This window comes from Chiloscyllium plagiosum, chromosome 43 (genome assembly GCF_004010195.1).
Source record: "Chiloscyllium plagiosum isolate BGI_BamShark_2017 chromosome 43, ASM401019v2, whole genome shotgun sequence".
NCBI classification, from domain to species: domain Eukaryota; kingdom Metazoa; phylum Chordata; class Chondrichthyes; order Orectolobiformes; family Hemiscylliidae; genus Chiloscyllium; species Chiloscyllium plagiosum.
Window position 1 is genome coordinate 5,371,868 of NC_057752.1, and position 23,195 is coordinate 5,395,062.

The 23,195-nt window shown below is 38.9% G+C and overlaps 1 protein-coding gene across 4 annotated transcripts in view; it reads left to right on the forward strand.

Annotated features, from left to right (window-relative positions):
- Positions 1-23,195, forward strand: part of kmt2d (lysine (K)-specific methyltransferase 2D) — a 245,245-nt gene that overhangs the window by 107,098 nt on the left and 114,952 nt on the right. For all 4 annotated transcript variants that reach the window (XM_043681826.1, XM_043681827.1, XM_043681828.1 and 1 more), the window contains exons 15-25: positions 857-961; positions 1,713-1,894; positions 4,189-4,353; positions 4,941-5,050; positions 5,423-5,473; positions 5,555-5,788; positions 7,452-7,595; positions 7,820-7,939; positions 9,841-9,974; positions 19,027-19,198; positions 20,865-20,963. In XM_043681826.1, coding sequence (XP_043537761.1) covers positions 857-961; positions 1,713-1,894; positions 4,189-4,353; positions 4,941-5,050; positions 5,423-5,473; positions 5,555-5,788; positions 7,452-7,595; positions 7,820-7,939; positions 9,841-9,974; positions 19,027-19,198; positions 20,865-20,963 — 1,516 coding nt within the window. The remainder of the gene's footprint in view (positions 1-856; positions 962-1,712; positions 1,895-4,188; positions 4,354-4,940; positions 5,051-5,422; positions 5,474-5,554; positions 5,789-7,451; positions 7,596-7,819; positions 7,940-9,840; positions 9,975-19,026; positions 19,199-20,864; positions 20,964-23,195) is intronic.

Below are 23,195 nucleotides of genomic sequence, written 5' to 3' on the forward strand. Positions count from 1 at the left end.
TGTCTTGGTTATTGGCATTTGTACACCCTTGAAGTTATGCACAATAATTTACTTGGAAGTTGGACTTTAGTTTTGAATAAACATCTAAAATGCAGCTGATAAGTTTTCACAGACTTTGGTTTCTAAATTCAACAGGGCAAATTGTCAGCTGGATGTTTGGTATCTGATTTATTGTCCATATAGCTGATAGGTTAGTTTTGGTAAAGTAAGGCTTCAGGTTGTGTGGTTGGTTGATTGATTTTTCCTGGGGTTCTTAGATATTCAACTCTAAATTTTGAATAATGGGCTAACTAGTATCATGGTAGTAGTGGGTGTTCCTGAAGGCTACAATGTTTTCAGTTCCCAATGGTAGTGTAACTCCAATGCAGATTAAATTTGTGACCCAGGTGCTTGTAGCTAGGATCCTCTGAAAGGTCTAGTTAAATAATTGATGGCATGTGGCATTTGACTTGACCATTTAGAACACTGAAGAAGTTGACACACAGCAACTTGTCCTGAGTACCTTGATTAGTTTGATGAAGGGTGAGCAGTTGGTCTTTAAGCTGGTCTGCAACTCAACTTATTAAAATACATTTCCTGTACTTATGATTGGCTCCTTTATATTGACCGGTGTTGTGTACTCAAGTCAGAACAAATCGCCTTACAAACAGATTGGAACCCGTTTGCCCAGGGGCTGCCTGTATGTGAATCCAATGCAAATAGTTTGGGAACATTGCTATTTGAAAATATTTTTCATCAAGTACAAACGGGGCATCTTGATTCAAAAAGTGTATTTACAAAACTATAAACTAGTGTACATGTTAACAGATGATATTCAAGAATGACTTGTAATATTGCTTTTCTTTTTATCTTTCAGGATATGTGTGTGGTGTGTGGGAGTTTTGGACGAGGGGTAGAGGGACAGCTTTTGGCCTGTTCACAGTGTGGGCAGTGCTATCACCCATACTGTGTCAATAGTAAGGTATGGAGATAAGAAAGGGAGATGAGAGTTAAATTTATAAAGATCCTAGTGTTAAACAATGATTAATAAATGCTGACTTTGCACAATAGAAAAGAAAGGAGAATCAACAGCAAGTCAGAGGTTGTAACTAAGTACTTCCTGTTGACTTGTAACAGACCAATGGAGCAACATTGGCAAATGTCTGTGAAAGAGCACCCATTTGCCTACATGGCCAGAGTGCTTTATGTTGTTACTAAAGTCCTAAAATAAACAGGCAATAAAGGCAAAAATAAACCTTCAGCAGCTGCAGAACATATGAGCATACTGTGAAACAAGCTGTGCCTTTTTTTTTGTCCAAGAGCTTTTTTGGAGTGTACTGTGCAGTGCATGTTTACTTTATATTACTTATATAACACTGATTTGATTGAATTTATCCAAAGTGAGGGAATTTTGTCCTTATTTCCGCATCCAACAATTCCTAGTACAGTAACACAAAGCAGGGTTCTGTATGTACGTTCACTTATAAAAGCAAGAGGATTCCCTCTGTCATGCAACCATAAGAATTCTATGCAGAGTGTATGTACAGTTTTACTACTAATATTGTTGTAAGGAAAATCTTCCCCCAATGGCTAAAAGGTGCAGTACCTCTATCTAAATTTTAAACCCTCAGTCATGCCTCCTCAAAGTAATATAACAATTTAGATCTAAATCTGAACTCTTACTGGAATATTATCAAATCTTTAGGTTTTTGAATATGTTCTTTGTCTTGCAGATTACAAAAGTTATGTTGAGCAAAGGGTGGCGTTGCTTGGAATGTATCGTATGTGAAGCATGTGGAAAAGCTTCTGATCCTGCTCGTTTATTGTTATGTGATGACTGTGATATAAGTTACCACACGTATTGCCTGGATCCACCATTGCAAACTGTTCCAAAGGGTGGGTGGAAATGCAAGTGGTGAGTGCAAAATTCAATTGTGTATGACCTGACACCAGGATTGGGAAATTTTGTTTTTATTTGTTTTTTTTTTGCTTTTAGCAATGATCTTTTTCTTCTTCCCCCAGAACCAAGGTGCCTTTGTTCAGTAAGGTTTTAGTGATATCAAGTTATTGTCCATTTTCTCACTCTAGTGATCGTTTTTTGCGCTTGCCCCTCTTTTTGAGTTTTCGTGCAGTCAGGCAGCTTGCCATCCAATTAGTTAGTCTTCAAACTTGATGTATGAACACCGATATGGTTAGTTGAGCAATATTTGTGTTATTCCCCCGTCCCTGTACTGATCAAAAGATCAGAGTGTTGTCATTGTTTTTTTCACCTTTGTTGTTTTGTTGACTAACTCAGCATTTGACTGTTGGATGTAACCGAGTATCATCTTGTCTGTGACTTGGTTTGCTTTCTTGGTGAATGTTTTTGAATCATTGGAGGAACTATACAATTTTTACATTCACAGTTTGCTTTCCTTTTCATTTCATTGCTAGTCTTTTTAACTTATTAAAAAGTAATATTCACTTTTTAATATATATCTTCTCTTTTTAAGCCTTTATCATTTTACCACCTCCTTGCTCTTGTGAAACATTTTATAAGTAGGACTAACTTCTGTTAAATTGGCTGGATTGGCTAAAAATGGCTTGAAGGGCCAATTGAAAACATTGTAATGAAGAGCATGCATATTGTTGGAAGGATTTAGATCTGAAACAAAGTGTTCTATCCATGTTGCAGGTATTTTTTTAAAAAAAAGGTTGCAGTTCTTCCAATTGTTTCTAAAGCAGTTTTCTTCAGAAAATGCTTGAAATTATGAGATGGTGCACTTTGAAAAGAATGTGGCGAGAGAATTCATGCTAATTTTTAAAGGGGGTGCAAGCCGAGGGTGACTTGGGGATGCTTGTACATGTTTATTGTGATAAGGACAGGCTAACAAAACACCATGTGGGATTATAGATTTCATAAATAGAAGCATAAAAGGTAAAAGCTAAAGTTCTGCTGGGCCTATTTTAAGCTAAAATGATGTGGCCCAGCTGGAATGTTGTATTTGATTTTGAACACCATACTTTTTAGAACAGATATAAAGGCTTTGGACAGAGTACAGCAAAGATCTAAGAGAGTGGTTACAGTGATGATGCATTATAGTTACATAAGGACTGGATCAGCTGGTGTTGCTGTCCTTAGAGCAGACAAGGCTAAAGGAAAGCAAAAGACTGCAGATGCTTCAAATCTGAAGCAAACACAGATTTCTGGCAGCATCTGTGGAGAGAGAAACAGAATTAACATTGAGAGTCTAGTATGGCTTATGGCTATACCAGACTCGAAACATTAAATCTGTTTCTCTGCTCAAATGATGCCAGATCTTCTGAGTTTCTCTATTTTCTGCATTCATTTTAAGACAAGGGAAGACTTGTTAGAGGCTTAAAATCAAAGTATTCTGAGAGTTAATAAAGAGCGCCTGTTTCCAGTGTTGTTCCGTCTGTTGCACAGCTTTAAGACAATTGGCAAAAGAACCAGAGGCAATGTTAGGAAAATCTTTTACAAATCAAGTGGATTTGGGTTGAACTGTTTGGGTGGTGATACACATTCAATAATGGCCTTCAGAGGGGTATTGGTGAAAAGATGAGAGGAAAGAAAACATGCAGGTGAATGGAGGAAGAGCAGTAGAGTGGACATAACTGGATTGTATTTTAAAAGAGCTGGCACAGGCTCAGTGGACTGAATGTGTTCCTATACTGTATTATTCTTCGATTGTATCACTTTGCAAGTAAGTTAAGGGTTCTCTTGTTTAAAGTCAATCTTGTGATGTACAGAGGATTTTTATCCAACTAGGGGCGTGGGAAAGGAAAAAACCCTTCTATTTTATATTATAACAATGAGAGAAAAAAAGTGTTTCTGTTTTTTTAATTTCTAAATTTTGTTCATCCATCAGATGTAGGTGCCGTTGGCTGTGTGATGGCAAGCTGCTGCCTGGCACCTGCAGTCCATTCAGTGTAGATAGACTCTCAATATTATTAGGGAGGGAGCTCCAGGGGTTTGAGCCTCTAACACTGAAGGAACAGTGTGTTTCCAAGTCAGTATGATGAGTGGCTTGGAGGGGAACTTGCAGTGGTTGTTTGCCCATGCATCTGCTGCTGCTGTTTTTCGAGATGGTAGTGATCAGGGGTTTGAAGATGCTGTCATAGGAATCTTGGTGAATTTGATATCATAAATGAAGTATCTATAAAACTTTCTGTATGCTGCAATAACATAAAGCCAAACTTGTCTTTCAGGTGTGTTTGCTGTACACAGTGTGGTGCCACAACACCTGGTTTTCACTGTGAGTGGCAGAATAACTACACTCACTGTGCACCTTGTGGCAGCCTTGTTACTTGTCCTAGCTGCAATGAAGACTATGAAGAAGAAGATCTTCTCATACAGTGTCACCACTGTGATCGGTAGGGTAGAGCTCTATCAGTGGTTTTACAAAGTGTTTTGTGATGTTCTCAACTAAATAATTTCATTCTTTCAAGTCCCTAACTTGTTTTATGTTGAATCCTGTGAAATGTATTTTGCATGAAAGTAATGGCTTTGATCCATCTTTTTACATGAAAAAACAAATTTTTGTAGTTTTCCTTGGATTGTGCTCACATTGCTAATTTAGATGCACACTCTAAAGCATTCAGAGCTTAAGTTTTCTGTGACATATCATTATGATAACTGGCTGTTGTGCTTGTAATAAAAGTTTCCATGTAATGCAGTGACAAATGATTGTCATCCTTTCAGTCCACTTGTGTAAAAGGCCCCTGATCGAGTGCTGGTGGTAACAACAATGCATGTTATTGTTGGTGTGAAAGTCTACTTGGGGACTTCTGATCAAAGCTATTCCCAATACCTGTCTGTATCATTGAGCTCAGAGCACAGAATTTATTTGGACTTCAGATTCTTTAAACCTGTTAGTACTTACACTGATTAAGTAATAAACTTGTGCATCTGTTGTCTGAGTGATGTTTTCATGAATAAAATTAGATGTTGGTTCTTGCAGGTGGGTCCATGCCATCTGTGAAAATCTCTTCACAGAAGATGAAGTGGAACAAGCAGCAGATGAGGGCTTTGATTGTACTGCATGTGAGCCCTTTGTTGTTCGTCCAATTGGTGAGTGATAGCCCACAATCATACGTTAAGGAATGTAGCAATAATCTTCTAGTTAATTTAGAAATAACACTAATTGTACTTTATAAGTAGTGAGATACTATTTTATTAATTTGTACCTTAATTTTATTTATGCTTGCAACTGCTACTCTCTTGAACCTCAGCAAGATAGTCAGGCTTCTTTCTTTGAGACCTGCATTAGAGTTTGTAATATTCAGTGTATAGGACATTATAGTGACAATGTTCTTGCCTTTTGAACAGCTAAGTCTCCAAATTAATCGATTATTTAATGTGTCAGGATTGCATACATTAATGTATCTTAAAATTTAGTTATTTCTGGTACTTGAAATAAAGATTCACAATTCTTATTTGTAGTTCGAAGTGAATCCCCCGTCATTGCACCTATCATCAAAGTCAAGGATCCAGGTGAGTTCTTTGAAAAACTGATTTGATATTATTATATTCTCCCCCTTTTTTTGTTTGTGGAGTATGCTAAATTTATTTTAGATTTGATTTATTCGTATGTAGAGCCACGGTTTTATAATCACGACGGCGTATGGCTGACAGAGTCGGGCATGTCACAGTTCCGAAGTCTTATACTTTCTCCGCCGCACAAAAAAGGACCAAAGCCCAAACTAAAGAACAAACCTCCGACACCATGCAGTGAGCCAATGATGGTTAGTGTAGATGGCTCATCTATAGAAATAAAGAAAGAAGAAGGTGAAGGGGAGGAGGAAAAAGGTGAGGAACAGAGGTTGTAAAGCCATAAAGAAAGGCATGCTGCTTTTCCATCTTATTGAAATCTAATTTTATGTTGATCAAGTTGTACCGCAGTAAAATTATATACACCTTATTAAAAAACCTGGAAGATTAAATCATATTGTACTTTAATGCTGTGCAGTTCATCTTTCAAAGCAACTTTTCTTTTGGAATGTGAAGTAACATTACATGAGAGATGTTCTATTTTGCCCTACCATTTATGGAACTTGGTGCGAAGGTTACAACTAACCTTCTCTGTACCATTTTTCTTTTGAGAAACTAAATTTTCTTACCTTTTTTGACATTTGTCCTTTTCCAAAAGTTTTGAATTTTATTTTGAGCAACAGCTGTTGGAAGCTGTTTCAAGTATTGCTTAAAAAAAAACAATGCGGTTGAAACTTTTCCATCTTGCACTTATCAGAACAGACACCAGCACTAATTTCAAAGAGGACAAAAATTTTATTGTGCATGAAGAAAAAGTGTGTTTGGCTGGTGAGTTGAATCTGACTGGTCAAAGCACTAACATGGAGAATGATTGAGGGAACTACTGTCTCCCAGTCTTATGTTTAAAATGAAAAAGGCACAATGTCTGAACATGTTTCTTTGCCTGTATGGGGACTGATCCCTGTATATGAGTGTGTAGTTTCTAGCAAGCCTGACTGATCTTAAATTGGTGCTAATATAATGGACAGTTTTTGTTGAATAATCCAATGGGGATCTCAACTATTAGACATTAGATTGACTTTTCAAACACTGGCTGGTTGAGTACAGTCAATGGTCTGTCTGTTCTGAGCAGCGAAGGGCATGTGCTGTTTGATACTATCCACCAGTCTCCTTCCATATATTCTGAAGAGCAATGCCTCAACCAAAACGCGTCAGCTTGCCACTCCATCAGCATCCTTTTCTCATGCTCCTGTTTGAAATATGGCATTCTTGAGTCTGTTCTGGTAAGTGCAATGGAGAAAATAAGTAATAGCGTGTTCTCTTTTTATAACCATAATCAGGTTCTGTATTACCAAATGACTAGTTAGAAGATAATTGTTGCATAGTATAGCTCAACAGTACTATTGGGCCCAATTAAATCAGATCTGTTGCATGTTGTTACGCTACGCAATCTAAGTTCAGCTGATAATATCGTACTTGTGGCCAAGAACATTAACTCTATTGCCTAAGCTTTTGCAAGAAACTGACACTTCAAGTAAAAACATAGCAAAAATAAATGCAATGAACAAATTTAATTAGGCTATTGAGAAATATCTAATTTTTAAATTTGCTTTCGTTAAATAGTTGCTTTTAATATTAAATTGCATTACTGAAGGAAAAATGGCAAATTCAGTGACTGCATTTTGTAATGATGCAGTTATAAATGTATTTTCCATTACAAATATGCAGATGCCAATTTGTGATGAAAAGGTGACACTTTGATACCCATGAAATACGCATGGACATAAGATTTCAAATGTTTTTTGATATTGATAACTCTGCCTTTATGTGAAATCTGTAAATTGAATATGTTTTCCTTGGAAACATGGAGGAAGAAAGGACACTTGCAAAGTATTTCAGTGCTGTTTTTTGTTGTAGGTTTAATGGCTTTTGAATTGGACTGAATATAATCATCTGTAATTGGGTTATGATTGTTTTAAAGTTGCCATGGAACCAGGGGAGTGTGATGTAAAATTTGATGCACCTGTCAGCCAGGAGCGAGAGGTGTGCCCAGTGAATGATCCTGTAAAAGCAAGTGAAGAAACTGAGGAAGGGAAGAAGAGGAAGAGGAAGCCATACAGACCTGGTAGGGAATTTAACAAGTTGCTGAAAGGTCTTTGTCAAAAAATAACACACTTTTGTATGTTTGGGTTGAAAAGATTGTACTGTATTTTTGGTTTATGGCATTTAACTTCTGCTGTTGAAAGTTCGATTAATTACTCTGGATGGTCCAGTCTATCTTCCATTAAACCTTTTTTTCTTCAACTTACAAAACACACTGTATGTAACTGCACTTCTCATGTTTTACAGGAATTGGTGGATTTATGGTCCGTCAGAGGCAATCCCGGACAAAAAATATGAGTAAAACCTCTGGACCACAGCCTGGAGTGTCCACTGAATGTCCAAACACTGAAGGTACCAAAGAAGAAGGTGAATTTGCATTTATTTGCCATAAAGTTTTAAGTTGCTTGTAAAATTATGAACAACCAAGAATGTAAAAACATTTCTCCAAGTGAACAATCTGTCTCCAAAAGTACTTGGCGCTCTTTCTAAAATACAAGTTCTTATTAAATCATGTTGATTTCAAAGGTTAACTTTGTGTATTTCGTCAATGTGCAGTTTCCAAGACTGGTGTAAACCTACAATGTTAAATATACGATTTACTATTTCAGGGTATTAGTTCTTCTAAACTGACACTACCATTCATTTTTCCTGATCTGGCAGAAACACTTCTGCCTCTTCTCTGCTCCAAATTGGCTTTTTCTTCCCCTGTTCCTAACTTTTATGTCTCCCAGCCTTTGCTCTGTTTCCCCTGACATTCCTATTGCTCTAAGAGCCCCATCCTCCATTTGACTTCTTTCTCTTGCAAATTCATGACAACGGAGAGAAAACTTAAAATGTCATAATTCAAAAATTATTTAAGTTCCTTTCATCTGCTAACTGCTACACCCTTCCATGACCCATAATCTCTGATAAGAATTGATCACTTTTTTTTAAACAAACTTTATTCTGAACTAAATGTTCCATCCAAGTCTTGTGAAATACATTCAGGAGAATTTTCTTGTCTAGTATGTTCATGGGCCAAAGTAAAAGGAGGCACAGCTGGATTTGATTAGATTACATTACAGTGTGGAAACTGGCCCTTCGACCCAACAAGTCCACACTGACCCGCCGAAGCGCAACCCACCCATATCCCTACCCCTACATTTACCTTTACCCCTTACCGAACACTACAGGCAATTTAGTATGGCCAATTCACCTGACCTGCACATCTTTGGACTGTGGGAGGAAACCAGAGCACCCGGAGGAAACCCACGCAGACACAGGGAGAACGCGCAAACTCCACACAGTCATTTGATTCTGGCGAATGATATGAATCAAGTGTCAATGAGGAAACATTAAGGAAACAGTGATCATAGTGTTCCAAAGTTGAGGTCAGCTATGGTAAAATGACCAGTAGCAATCTAAAATAAATATGAGCACCGTTTACAGTGTGGGTAAGAACAGACCTGTCCCAGGTAAATCTGCACGTGAGTAATTTTGCAAACATGGAAGAAAACATTCTGATGCAGAGAATGTTGAAGCTTCATTCTTGGTTGTATTTACTGCCAAGGTTGTGGAATATTTCTGTGTCATAGCACTATTGTCCTGTCTTAGAACCTTGCCCGAGCTTCTGCAAATAAAATCCATGAGGCCATCCTTTTGATCTTTTTCTGTAGGGTCATGGATTATTCACAAAAAGAAATACTTTAAGTCTTTGTCTGGAGACTATATTATCCATTCCTCCAGTACTGCACTGAAGTGTCAGCTCAGATTAATCTGCCCAAACCCTTGAACCTATCACTTGAATGAAAGTGCTGCCAATTGAATAGGTTTCTACCGCAACTAGTAAAGTCATTAAAAGTCTGCCCTGGGCTTCCAGAGTCCATGTCCAGCAGCAACATGCACCGTGGGAAGTTGGCAGGTCAATTGCAGACCTGCGTGTGTGCACAGTCATGCAGCTTAAAATGGGAATGATCATTATGAATACACTTGCTTTGTTTTCCATTGCTGGTTTGCAATATTAACATATCCTCCCCCCTGGCGCCTCTTCTTTGCCCCCCCCCCCCCCTCCCCCCACACTGCTTCTCTCTCTTTTCCCGCCCCGCTTTTCTCTTTTTTCCCCATTCTTCAATCCTTCCCACCCCAGTGCTTCAACAATGAACCAACATCTGCAATCTTGTGGGCATATCCTCAAAATATTAAAGTGAAAGCATGTTCATAACAATAACACATTGTTTTCAATTCATACAGTCACTTGTAGGATTTCAACTTTTTTTTTATTCTTGTAGGTACTCAGATGGACCTTTCAGCCGAAGGTGCTGCTGATACGCCTGTAATAGGTGCCGATGTATGCGAAAAGGCAAAGAAACGGCAACGTCGAAAGAAAAGCAAGTTGGAGGATTCTTTTCCAGCATATCTACAGGTACTGGCATTCTGCTTTGCTCATGTATTGGTAGTGCAATTCTGATAACAATTTTTTTTTTACTGACAAGGGTTAACTATTGTCTTGCTTGAATGCCAAGTTTGTTGCTTAATTTATTTCTACAGAAGTTGTGAATGTGTTTGGTCCCTCAGTCCATTGAGTGTCACATTAGTATTTTATCATCGAAAGAAAACCAAGTTTTCTGATCTTATTGAGCAGAAAATACTGTTCAATACTCTTTTGTTTTCTGGATCATAATCATTGATTTTCAGGTGCTTGGGTGAAAACATATAGGATGCAAACCTCGGGCTGAATGTTTTAATTGCTCAGTGTTTAAAATAGCATTTTTAAAATCATTTCAAAATATAATGTTGCTACTTCTCCACAAACTGTTGATATTGTTTTTCCAAAGCTCCAGAACAATAGGTATGTTTTGGTGTGTCTCATCCATGGAGTCTAGCTATAATCTTAGACAACTTCAAGTGGAGGTGTGCAAGCCCAAGACAGACTTTCCCATTTATTCTTCATCTCTGTGCCAATGCACCCAACCTTTGATCAATGCTTTATTGTAATACTGCAGTTTTGATTCAAGACATGCTATTTGAGTGGTCTGTTCTCCCATTTTATAGTATTGCATTGCATTGCAGTTTTTAAAAGTGACATTTATTTAAATGCAGCTTGCTGTATAAGTTCAAATTAGGTGATTTGCAAGAATTGGTTTTAAAATACTCAAATGGTAGAGTATGTTCCCATTGCTGCAGATTATTCTTTTGTTTTGGAACACTTAAAATTGAGGGAGCAGTCGTTATTTCAAGTGCTGAACTGTTCTCTCACATGTAGAAAAATGATGCTGAAATGAGCACTCAACAATTAATCTTATGATTATATGTTTAAATAGTGGAAACAATTGATCACCAGTATTGAGTAATAGATCTGGACATTATTTGAAGGCTGGTTTGGAGCATCTTAGTATAATATGTATGATTTTGATTTTACTTTGACCCTTTTACCTTGTTGGGTAATACTAAGGCTGGAAGCAAATGTGTTTGCATTGTGTGTTCATGATGCGTTATGGACACCCAAGAAGGTGACTGCTTTCTGATTGATGCGAAGGAGCCTGCAATTGTTTCTTGTCCAGTCAGTTTTTCCAAATCCTTTACTGAAACAAGAGTGTTACTGTGGTCCATGTAAAAAGCCGAATACTTGGTTAACACGTTAATTTCTGTTTTCGACTTTTACTCCTGTATCTTTTGATCTATTTGAGGGGCCAAGTTTGCTTCAATTTTGGTTCAATTTAGCTTCAACATTGTAATGTTATGTGATTAATGAGATGTCAAGTTTTGTGAATGTGAGTCAGTTTTCTTCATTTAAGCTTGTCTACATTTTCTTCCTTACTGCTAAGTACTGAAAGTAGAAAGTAACTAATTGCACTTCATAAGGCCTTTCTCCTTCAACAATTCTAGCCACTCATACAGCAGCCAAAAATCTAACTGTCACAAAAGAGGCCTTGGCCAGTTACAATACAGCAGAAGTGATGTATGCTGGGTTGCAAAGCAGCAGAAGGGGGCATTTTCCGGTTGGCAAAGTGGTGGGAAGTGGCATTTCCAGTTCGCAAAGCGGCAGGCGGCGGCATTTTCTGGGTTGCAAAGCAGTCAGAGACTGCGGTTGCTGATTTGCAAAGCGGCAGGAGGTAGCGTTTACCAGTTCGCAAAGCAGCAGGAGGTTGCGTTTGCTGGTTTGCAAGATGGCTGCAGAGCTCATGTGCTAGGCTGCAAAGCAGCGGGGAGGGAGGGGGGTGGGGGGAGATTTGCTGGTTCGCAAAGCAATGGAAGGGGCCTCTTTGCCCAGTCGCAAAGCAATGGAAGGGGCCTCTTGCCAGGTCGCAAAGCAGCAGAAGCATCTGTTTGCCAGGTTGCAAAGTACCAAGGAGGAGGAGATTGCTAGTCACATTGCAGCAAAACGGCAATTGCCAGTCTGGTTACAAGTGTTGTTTAACCAGTCACATGCAGAAATAAAGAGACCCTGCAAAAATAAGGTCAGGCATGTAGTACCAAAGAAAATTGAGTTGCATCGCATTGCATTCAGACTCTGCTTTTTGTCTAAATATTATTTTAAACCTTACAGTTTCTGAAGTGAGTGGGGATTACTTTGTGCTCTTGGAATAAAATGGCAAAGTTAAGCTATTAACATTTAGAAATCGGTGCAAGTTTTATACCACCTTTTTCGAGTCAAATGCTGGTGGTTTTGTGTGTATGTGTGTGTGTTGGTGAGTGCTCTTGAGATGGTGGCATTTGGATACCATGTTTAACTATAGTACTGGTAAAGCTATGTTCCTTGCTATAGTCCCTACAGGATCCATGGAATGTACTCTGTTTCAGCAAAAGGACATTGCCATGACCATGCCAGACTCTGCAGTTCTGTCAACTCAGTCTATTTGTCACTAGCATTAGGAATGTGTTAATTGCACCAGCAAATGATTTATCACAATGGTTACCTTTGTCCCAATTGGATAAAACCCAGCATTTACATAACTGCATTCATTCTTGTCTAATATCATAACTGATTGTAGCCTGTGTAATTTTCAAAGCTTGCTTTCTCATTCCCCGAATTTAAAGTACCTTCATTTTTTGTGCATCTGCATAGTTATGTTATCATGTGTATCAAATGTCTCAAAGCACTTCATACGTAATGAATAACTAAAATGTTATTGCTATTGTGTTGCCAAATGCAGTTGTTCTTTTCTGTGATGCAAGATCCTGCAGACAGCATTGAAAAAAAATTGTTGTGGCTTATTGGACAATTGAGACATATTTGATGTTTACTCAACATTGAGAGTTTTAATTAGTGCTCCATTTATTACAACATTTTAATCGTGTACTTGCGTGTTATAGTACAAATTCATATTGAAATTTTGCAGTCTTCAGGAAAATTTTCATTTTTAGAGTCATACAGCATGGAAACAGACTTTTTGGTCCAATGTGTTTAGCCATTTGTTTATATGCTGGATTGTACTTCGTTATAGATATGAAGTTTGAGTGAAATTTGTTTATTTTGTCAGCACAATTAATCATATGATCTTGCTAAGTTTTGTTTGGTTTCAAATTGGTCAAATCTCTTGAATTAACATGAACTTGACTTTATGTTGCAGCAGACATAAATTTAGCCATTAGATTACAATTGACGGTGTATTAATTTGATCAGGTGATAATGAAGTTGGATTCCACTCTAATCTCTCTTTTTTGACAATGGGTCAGATAATTAATTGGCTGAAGTTGCTAGTAAACTGTAATTCAAAAGCACCATTTCTTCCTTAAATTTTTCTTTTACTCTTTGCAACTAAAAATATGAAAAGACATCTCCAACTTCTATCTATGTATTTCTGTTCATGGTTGAATTCAGTATTTATTGGGAAGGAGGGTGGCAGTTACGCTAATCTGTTGGGTTTAGCACACCATTTTGCTTTAAGTTTTTGAAATGGCTGTAGAGGTTAGTATGAAACTCTCCAGACAGCTTGATTTGGAGAGATGCAAATGAAGTTATTTTTATGAATGAAGAAGCAGCAACGATGAGGGCAAAAATGGGTGGGACCGAGTAACAGGGTAGGTTAGAGAATGATGACTTCATCTCTGGATCCTTCATCTCAAACTAGAATGATGAAGCTTGTTACTCTAGTGTAAAATACTCTGCACCATTTGGTCAATCATTGGATAATTGCTTGATGAAAATTAAGGAAAGATTTCTAAATAGAAGCAGTGTTTCTGTTTTCTCTTGGGTTTTGGGCAATGATGACGTGAAGTGAATTTAACGATGGTGCTGTTGTACGGGAACAGGGCGCATCAATTTTTCATGAGTTCAACCTCATCCAGGTTTTCACCCCAACCAAAAACCACTGGGACAGAATACTTTTGAATATTGGTGCGACTATATCCTGGAGTGGGAATGATGTTTAGAAGAGGTGATGCAATGTGCAAGCTGTATTCTGGAAGTGTTTCTCAGTTTGTATCGCAGTTGGTTGTAGCACATTATATAACTCAAAAATATTAGCTTGAATTTTTTTTGTTAAAAGTTCTTTTGTGTGCTACTGCATGTTCTGGTTGTGACTTTTTGTTTTTGGAAAGGCTGTGTGCAGTTTTATTGCATGCTTATTGTGGGAAAATGCACTGGCACAAATTTTATGACTTTTCTCTCAACCTTTTCTTAATGTGAAGCCTTAAATTTTGAAATTCACTGGAAAAGTAGTCAAATCAGCATTTGCCTTTCATTCTGAAACATGCTCCATAATGTTTGACGTATTTTGTCAGTCAGGGTCTCTAACACTGGATTGATATTTGATTCATCCTCTAAATTTAGCCCTGTTCTTTCTTCCCTCTTGCATGTGCTGTTTCTACATGCACTCCCTTTGACCCTTCCTTTTCCACACATGCTCAAAATTGCCTTTACTGTCTATTCAACAGCAAACCTAATTGGGAGAGTACATTTCACTGAAAGGAAATTCTTTTAAGTCCATATAGTTTTCCATGAAACGTTAGAAAGAGCCCTTGAGTTTCAGCTTTTCTCAGCACAGCTCCAAGTCAGGTAATCAAACATACAAATTGTTCACACAAACCTTCAGAAGAATCACTGGACTCAAACGTTAACTGTGTTTCTCTCTCCACAGATGCTGGCAGACCTGCTGAGTTTCTCTAGTAGCATTTGTTTGTTTTTGGCTCCAAATTAGAGTTAATGTATAATTTTCTGCTGGAACTGGCAATGCTAATATTAACCAACAATATCTTGCATCAATGTTCAGCTTTCAATAGTAGAGCTATCACTTCAAAAATATTCTTAAACCACCTTCCCCTAGTGATACACTGATGAGCTAAATAATGCAGTTCAGGGAGGTTCCAGGTTTGATCCCTGGTTTATGTTGAGTAGAATCTAGGTCTTGGCATTTTTTTGTACTGTATTTGGCCTCATTACCATGTGTTTATAGAGAAGCAATTCGCCTCTTGTCAGTGCAGCTCCTGGATGCACTGTTTAGATAAGCTGAGGTTCTCTTCTGTTTTTCGTTGGCATTGAGTATGGGAGCATTTACCATTTTGGCTAGGTGTGAAGAACGTCACCTTGTGTAAGATAGAGGAAATTGGCATTTATGGAACTGTACCAGAACAAACCAGTAATACCTTCAGGGTAGGAGGCAATTCATAAAATGAAATTTTCATGAGCAATCCTTTAGTTCCATTTCTTGGCCGGGCAGGCAGGGCATTAGGCACAATTTCAGGGGTGTGCCCAGGTGTACAGAGATCAGTTCCTTGTACAGACCTCCAGATCAATTCTGTCTACAGAAGAAGTTGAAAGCACTTTTAATTCGTGTTAACAAACGTTCCTGAGTTATGCACTGCTTTTTAAAAAGAAATTCTCCCACATCTCGCAAAGTTTTCTATGCTCTGCTCCTGTGATAGATTGCCTGTGGTACTACAGTCATGAAGTTGAACAAGATGTTATAAAATACTCTGTACAATATTGTGTTGATTGGCTGGGGGAGTCACAGTAATTCCAGATTTGAGTAGAGTTGATCAGCCCAGAGTTGGCTTTTGGATGCTTTAGTTCTAGTGGTCATTGGGGAGACAGGCCGCCTACTTGTGGAACGTTTCAGAGAACACCTCTGGGGCACCCGCACCAACCAACCCAACCGCCCCATGGCTGAACACTTTAACTCCCCCTCCCACTCCGCCAAGGACATGCAGGTCCTTGGCCTCCTCCATCGCCAGACCATGGCAACGCGACGTCTGGAGGAGCCCTCCAACCACAAGGGATGAATGCAGATTTCTCCAGCTTATCACCCTCCCCTTAACCTCCTTCCCCCTATCACATTCCCAATGCCCCTCCCCCAAGTTCCTCCTCCCTACTTTTTATCTTAGCCTGCTTGGCACACCTTCCTCATTCTTGAAGAGGGGCTTATGCCCGAAACGTCGATTCTCCTGCTCCTTGGATGCTGCCTGACCTGCTGCGCTTTTCCAGCAACACATTTTTCAGTTCTAGTGGTCATTGGTTTGGTGCAGAAGGCCAAAGCATCTGATGCCTGGGGAGGGCAACTAATTGAGCAAATTAAATAGCAGAATGATTGATTAGTTGGGCAGTGTTACAGGTCAATATATATAGTGCATTATGTCTTGATGTGGAATAGGCAATTGCTGCAGTTAATCTAACCAAAGATCAACCGATATTTAGTGCAAAACACAATGGTCCGTTGATTTTTAATACACACACAGTCAGCACTGTTATTGTGAAAATTAAAATGTTTATAAATTTGTGCTCATATGTTCAGGCGAGGCAGCAGCATCAACCAGAAATCCTTGTGGTTGACAAAAACAGTGGCATTTTGGTGATCACTGCAGCATATGTAAAATGGCTTGTCGAATCCTGTAGTTATTGTGGCAATAGTTTCATGGAAAAAAAATCAATGGATAGGTTCCCTGGCATGAAGCCACACTGTTAATACCTTTGAGATAAGCGATATTGTTTGTTTCTGATCATCAGAGCTAAAGCAAGCCCTTTAGTAGGAGTCAATGGCACAGTCTCTGTGTGCAAGAAATGAAGTGGCATCTTTCTTCAAAATAAAGAATGTTGTTTCTAGCAGTCAGGGAATTTGCTCTTTCTGTCACAATACCTTGACTAAATATTGTAGTAGGTCCACCATATGTTGACCAGAGTTTAGAGTCATGTCCTGGGTGAGATTGCAACAACACGGGTTCTTCCCATTTTCAGCCAGCAAATTGCTTGCACAACTTTTGCCTGTGTGAGGTTGATTGGATTTTCTGTTGTACATGATGTATTTTTTTTTAAGGAAAGTGTAGTTTAACGATGAAAGCTAGCAGATTGAAACTGATTTGACATTGGGAAGCAGAAATTGATAATTAAATAGGACAACAACTTTTCACTGGAGGGCATTGATTAGTATTCCAAAAACAAATTGCATCAATTTGGATAGATGAGAAAAACATCTTTATGCCTAAGGATTTTTCAGACTGAGGACTACTCGACAACCAAAAGATAAAATGTTTCTACAAGCAAGTTACACAAATATATCTGACAGCTTCTCCATAATTCCTCATGCTTTCTTGTTAGGTCAGTAACCAGTGTAAAACAGTTAAACTGCTGTTATTTATCATTAATGCCCTACAAAAGAATATGAATTGGAACTCTAGTATGTTACTGTTTGGGTAAAGGTTACATTTTTAGACAGGAAGTTATCTGTAGTGATAACAGGTAGCAATCAAGAAGTACCAGCAAAGTGATACTTGTTCTAGCACAACCTGATATGGCTGGACTTGGAAGGATTAACTCTTGCAGCAGGGGAGCCTTCACAGCCCCTACCCTCCCTGTCACCAGCAATGATCTCCATATTGAAGTTGTAGATCCATTTTTTTTCTTTTGCCATGTAACTTGAGAAGTCGTAAGACCAATTCTGAAATTTAACCTAAAAATAATAATCTTCTCAGGATCTGCAATGAGTAGTTGGAAGTTATGGTGAATATTGCGGCTTGTGGAATTCTTGTGTGCTCTAGTATGCATTGGGCTTTTTGGAAATTTTAATTACCTTGCTTGAAAAGGGAGGCTTTGCATGATTTACAGTCTCACTTCTAACAGTGTAAAGTCAAATACCACCCATCATTCCACCCTTTTTATTCCATAGCAAGCATTTAATAAACCTATTAAAGCAACAAGTAAAATAAACAAAATACTGAAAAAACTCAGCAGATCAGGCAGTACCTGTATAAAGAAAAACAATGTTAATAATTCAGGTCTCTGACTTTCCATTTGAATTAGTAAAAGTTTGGAATAGGTTTTGAGCAAGTGAAAGAGTGGAGTGGTGGGAAGAAGAACAGGCTATGTTAGAGTGGAGGGCAGGGTAAATTAAATGATACAAAGTTTCATTTGGCTACACTAAAGGGAGTGATAATGGCACAAGTGAAGAAACAAAAGTGTGAATATCAGGATCCTAAATACCCGTTGTTTGAAAGAAAGGAAATAAAAGCAATGTGGAGGGGGTGAGAAACAGTCCATTTAAAACTCATTTTAACATAGAGGTATGTGCCATTGTATTGCGCACTGATTGGGTCCAAGGTACATTCTGTAATCTTAGTACCCAGAGCCTGAATATACAAGCTGATCTGTAATTCTTGTTAGTATAACACTCTGCACCTCACCATAGTGCAACTAATATAATCCTACTCATGTAACTGTGAAACACTTTCTCTTCGAGGCTTTCCCTTGCATGTGCATACGCGCATGCACGTGCACACACACAACCACCCCACCCCACCCCACCCAATTCATTTTGTAAAACTGTGAATGTGTCTCAGTGATGTAATAAAATTAATGAGGAAGCAGTGCATATGCTTTTATGACTTCTTGATCAGTCTGCTTAAAGAAATGCGTGCTGTGGTACAACTGTGTTTTAAGCTTTTATCAATTTTCAGTCTTTGTCATCTCTTGTTTACAATGCAATATTTACTCTTCTGTTTGTGGAGTTTGAACAATGAGGAAGTATGGTTTCATTGACTTCCCTTTAACTTGGTGTACCTTTTATTCTATTGTGGTTCAGCCTTCATATTCAAACCTCCATCTGATAAGAGTGAAACTTGGAATTACATTTTAAGTCTTGCATTTAATGTTTTGATTATCAACTCTCTAATTTGCTGCAACCTTCTTTTGAATGAACTGAGATATGCTCCCAGAATGAGGCCTTATGTGCAGCGGAATGGGGAAAGGTCATGTTACTCTCGTGGTCTTGTGTGGTGCCAAACTTGTTTTTAAAAAAAAACATGTGGTTCAGTTCAGCGTGGACATATTTGTATGTGGATTTTGAACTATCTTCAAAAAATGCGGATGATGGCACCTGAGGTAGGTAATTAGTGTGGTATGTCCCACTTTCATTTTAAGCAATGAAGATTCTGATGTTAGACTTAACTAAATGTAATTTTATAAATGTGCAAACTTCAAATTTATACTTTCCGTATTATTTGTAGGTTAGCAGAGATTTTTTTTCTTAACCTTCCATATCTGACAGGAAGCGTTCTTTGGAAAATCACTGCTGGACAGCAGTCGGAAGGTTTGCCTCAGTTCAGAGGGTTTCTCTGACAGTGAAAGCACTGAGTTTCCACAAGCCACGACTCAAGCGGACTCGGCACCTCAGCAGAAGGATTTAATTGAAGAAAAGCATGATGGAGCCCATGGAAAGGGTGAGGGACTTCATAATAGTACTGGCATATTTTTATGTATATCTATCAATTTTGGGTCCTGGCACACATTGTGAAGGTGAAATCTGAACAGTGTATTGAAAACCCATAAATCTGAACCTTTTATTTTGATCGCATTACATTTGTTCTGGGTCTACTTTTTGAAAGAATGGAATGTAGTACAGGATTGTACCTCCTGAATCCTCCCCAGCCTTGGTACCAGGCCCTACCAGACATGAGAGTTTGCCAGGTCTTAAAAGGTAAAATGTTGGTGTCAGCATATGAATTTTTAAACCATTTCTTTTTATATTTCTGCCACTCTACTGGTATTGTACAAAAACACTTCCCTTGTGCCAAATTCTGATGATCTTTAATGGGTTATCCAGTTGTGGGGTTGTAACACCTGTACAGGCAATTGTAAAGTGTTGGTGACCATTCTCCTTGTCTGTTGTCTTGAACCAGTTTTACAACTTTTGTCTTTTTTGGCGAATCTATTGTGGCATGTATACTGTTAGGTGTTGGACCGGAGAATGCCAGATTAGGGAAATTCAATCTGTAGTCATGTGAAAAGTACTTTGATTCTTCCAGTCTAAGAACATACAGTAGCTATATTCTTGAGTACATGTGGAGACATTGCATCCAGTCTTCAAAATGAATACAAGTGAAAGACTGCTAGGAGTGTCATATGGGTAGTCTGTTTGAACCAGCATAAAAACAGGAAAATGAAAATTGACCAGTAACCCCTCGCATACAGGAAGATTAAGGTCGATGAAAATCGGTCATTACAGTCTGGGGCACTTTTCTGCTTGCATTCCTCAGGGAATTATCCTTGGCCCAGTTGTCTTCAGTTCACTGGCTCAGGATGCACTGCAGCAATTCTCCTCACTGTTGTAGTCTCTACCACTATGAAGACTAAGAACAAGAAAACTGTTCTTGCATTCACAACCTCATACCATTTCAGGAGTACTGTAGCAATCCAAGGAAAAAAGCCCAGCAGTTCAGTGCAGGTATGCACAGGCAAACAATAAATGTAGATGATTTGGTGCAATCCACATCACAGGAATAAAAAAAGCTGTAAATTATTTTGGCATCACTAGAAAATCTCTGGAGGCAAATGGCATACACCTGAGGCTCTAATGTATGATCAGAGATTAAATTTGAGAGGTACTTCCTGTTGTCATGAAAGATCCATGAATGAAAAGGAAGATTTTGCTAATTTGGGCCTGAGTTAACTTTGTACCTATTTACAATAAAAAGGGTGATGGAGTAATCTCAGGTCTTATAGATCCATTAGCCGAGTACCTGTAACTGGCAGAATAAAGTTCCCAATAGAAGGCTAAACTAGCTCAAGACAGTAAGGATCCTGGGTAAAACTTTAAGGTGGTAAAGTAACTAACTGACTTAGAGAGGAGTTAGAATATTGAGTTTGACCATTGGAGCAGTCAATAATCCAACATTGAGACCACTAATGTTTCTAGTTTACATAAATCATTTCAGTTCAGAAAAATAATACTGATTGGTCAGTTTCTTCTTCAGTGGCATCATTCAGAAAGTCCATACAATCAGTAGATTAAAGCAAAATAAACCAGTGAAAGATTTACTTATCTGTCGACTGCTACCATAATGTAATTTTCCTTCATCAATAACTGTTTTCCATTAATTCTGGCAGCTCCTGATGCAAAGACAATCCAAGCCATCCCAGAACATAATGGAGATCCAATCCCTGATGAACCACCTAAAACTGAAGAAACACAACCAGATGGAATGGGTGAGTAGGGAGCAGGAGGAAATGTGCCTGTTGTAAATTCTATTATTTTTGGAAATGCACTGTTACAACACCAAACTTCACCCTTTGGTTTTTGTAGAACCCTGAAATAAATCCAATAACTGTTTGTAATCTAACAGCAGTTCAAGATTCATAGCTTGCGCTTAGTGCACTTATTCTATTAATTTAAATTCCAAATTCAAAGGTAACTACTTTTGATTACAAAGTCCAATGTGCTGTTAAATTATTAGTGTTCTGTAGAATAGTGGGGCAAGGTATCCAGCCAGAGTATGGTGTGTGCGCTGGTATGGGAAAAGCGACGGTACTGCAACCATGTTTCTAAATATTTAATTAGTAATGAACGTTTATTACTAAAGGTCTAGGTTCAAATGTTTGTCATGGTTGGTCAATGAAAGAATTTAAACAAGGCAGCTGTCTTGTGTTTAGGCAGCGCATGGAGCACAGAAAAATCTGAAAGGGAGTAAACTTTGAATGTAATTAAAAATAGTATACAGAATACCTATTTCCTTTTGTTCGCACTGCTACTGTCAAAACTAGGTCAGAAGTCACATGACACCAAGTTATAGTCCAATGGATTTATTTGAAATCCCAAGCTTTCAGAGTACTGCTCCTTTGTCAGATGAAGTGAAGAGAAGCACACGGACACAGAATTTATAGGCAGAGAGCGAAAGATCATATAAATGTGTGAGTGGAGTGTCAACAGGCTGAATAAAAAGTCTCTGCGGGTGATCAAAAGTGTCAGATGTGAGAGTAAAGTGTCAGCAGCTGAATAGTAAGTGAAGGGATGACCTATGATCCGATTAATTGAAGCAGAGATAATTACAAAAAATAAGACGGTGCTGGAGACAAATCAAATGGCTGGAATAAGATGATAGGTATAAGAGTCACGTGGCGAAGGTTGAACCAAAGTAACAGGTAATCCAAAACTACAAACTAATTAAGGTAGAGAGATCATGATAATTTATCAATGTGGTATTGTCAAAATAGGACAGTAAGAAAGATTTTACAATAGAGAGTACAGTCTGGTTACCCCTAGTGCGACATGGACCCAAGATCACAGTTGAGGCCATCTTCATGGGTACGGAACTTGGCTATCAGTTTTGCTCGGCAATTCTGCATTGTTGTGTGTCTCTAAGGCTGCCTTCGAGGGTGCTTACCCGAAGATAGGAGGCCGAATACCCTTGACTGCTGAGGTGTTCCCCGACTGGGAGGGAGCATTCTTGACAGGCGATTGTTGTGCGGCGCCCATTTATCCATTGTAGTAACGCCTGCATGGTCTTGTCAATAAACCGTGCCTCAGGGCATCCTGGCCTGTAGTGACAGCATTGGCCGAGTCACATGAACATCTGCACTGTACGTATGGGTGGTGTTCCCATAGGTGATGAGTGTCAATGTCCATGATCTGCATGTCTTGCAAAGATTGCCGTGGCAGAATTGTGGTCGATGCTGTCCTGAAGGCTGGGTAGTTTGCTGGAAACGATGGTCTGTTTAAGGTTTGATGGTTGTTTGAAGGCGAAAGGTGGAGGCGTAGAGATGATCATGGCGAGATGTTCGTTGTCATTCTTGACGTATTGAAGGCTGCGAAGGACATGGTGTAGTGTTTCTGCTCCAGGTGAAGGGTACTGTATTGATCGTGTTCTGTGTCTTGTCTTCTGAGGCGGTTGTTGTGGCTTTTTGCTGTGGCACATGAGAACTGGTGATTAATCAGTTGAGCGTCATCGTACCCTGTTCTTATGAGCGGGATGCGATCTTCAATTCATCGATTGCCAGTTCCGATGTGCCACAGTGAAGAACTTCAACAACCTTCTCAGAAGACAGACACAGAACATGACCAATCGAGTACCCTCTGTCCAGTACTTCCCCAGAGCAGAGAAACTCTGCCGCGTTCTTTGCGAAGATCATCTCTACACCTCCACTTCTCGCCTTCAAACAACTGCCAAACCTTAAATAGACGATCATTAGCAGCAAACTGCCAAGCCTTCAGGACAGCATCAACCACAACACCACACAATCCTGCCACAGCAACCTCTGCAAAAAATACAGATCAGCGACATGGATACACTCATTACACGTGGGAACGCCACCCACGTTTACGTGGCAGATACTCCTGTGACTCGGCCAATGGTGCCAACCTCATACGCGTTCGGCAAGGATGCCCTGAGGCATGGTTTATTGGCAAGACCATGCAGGCACTACAACGGATGAATGGACACC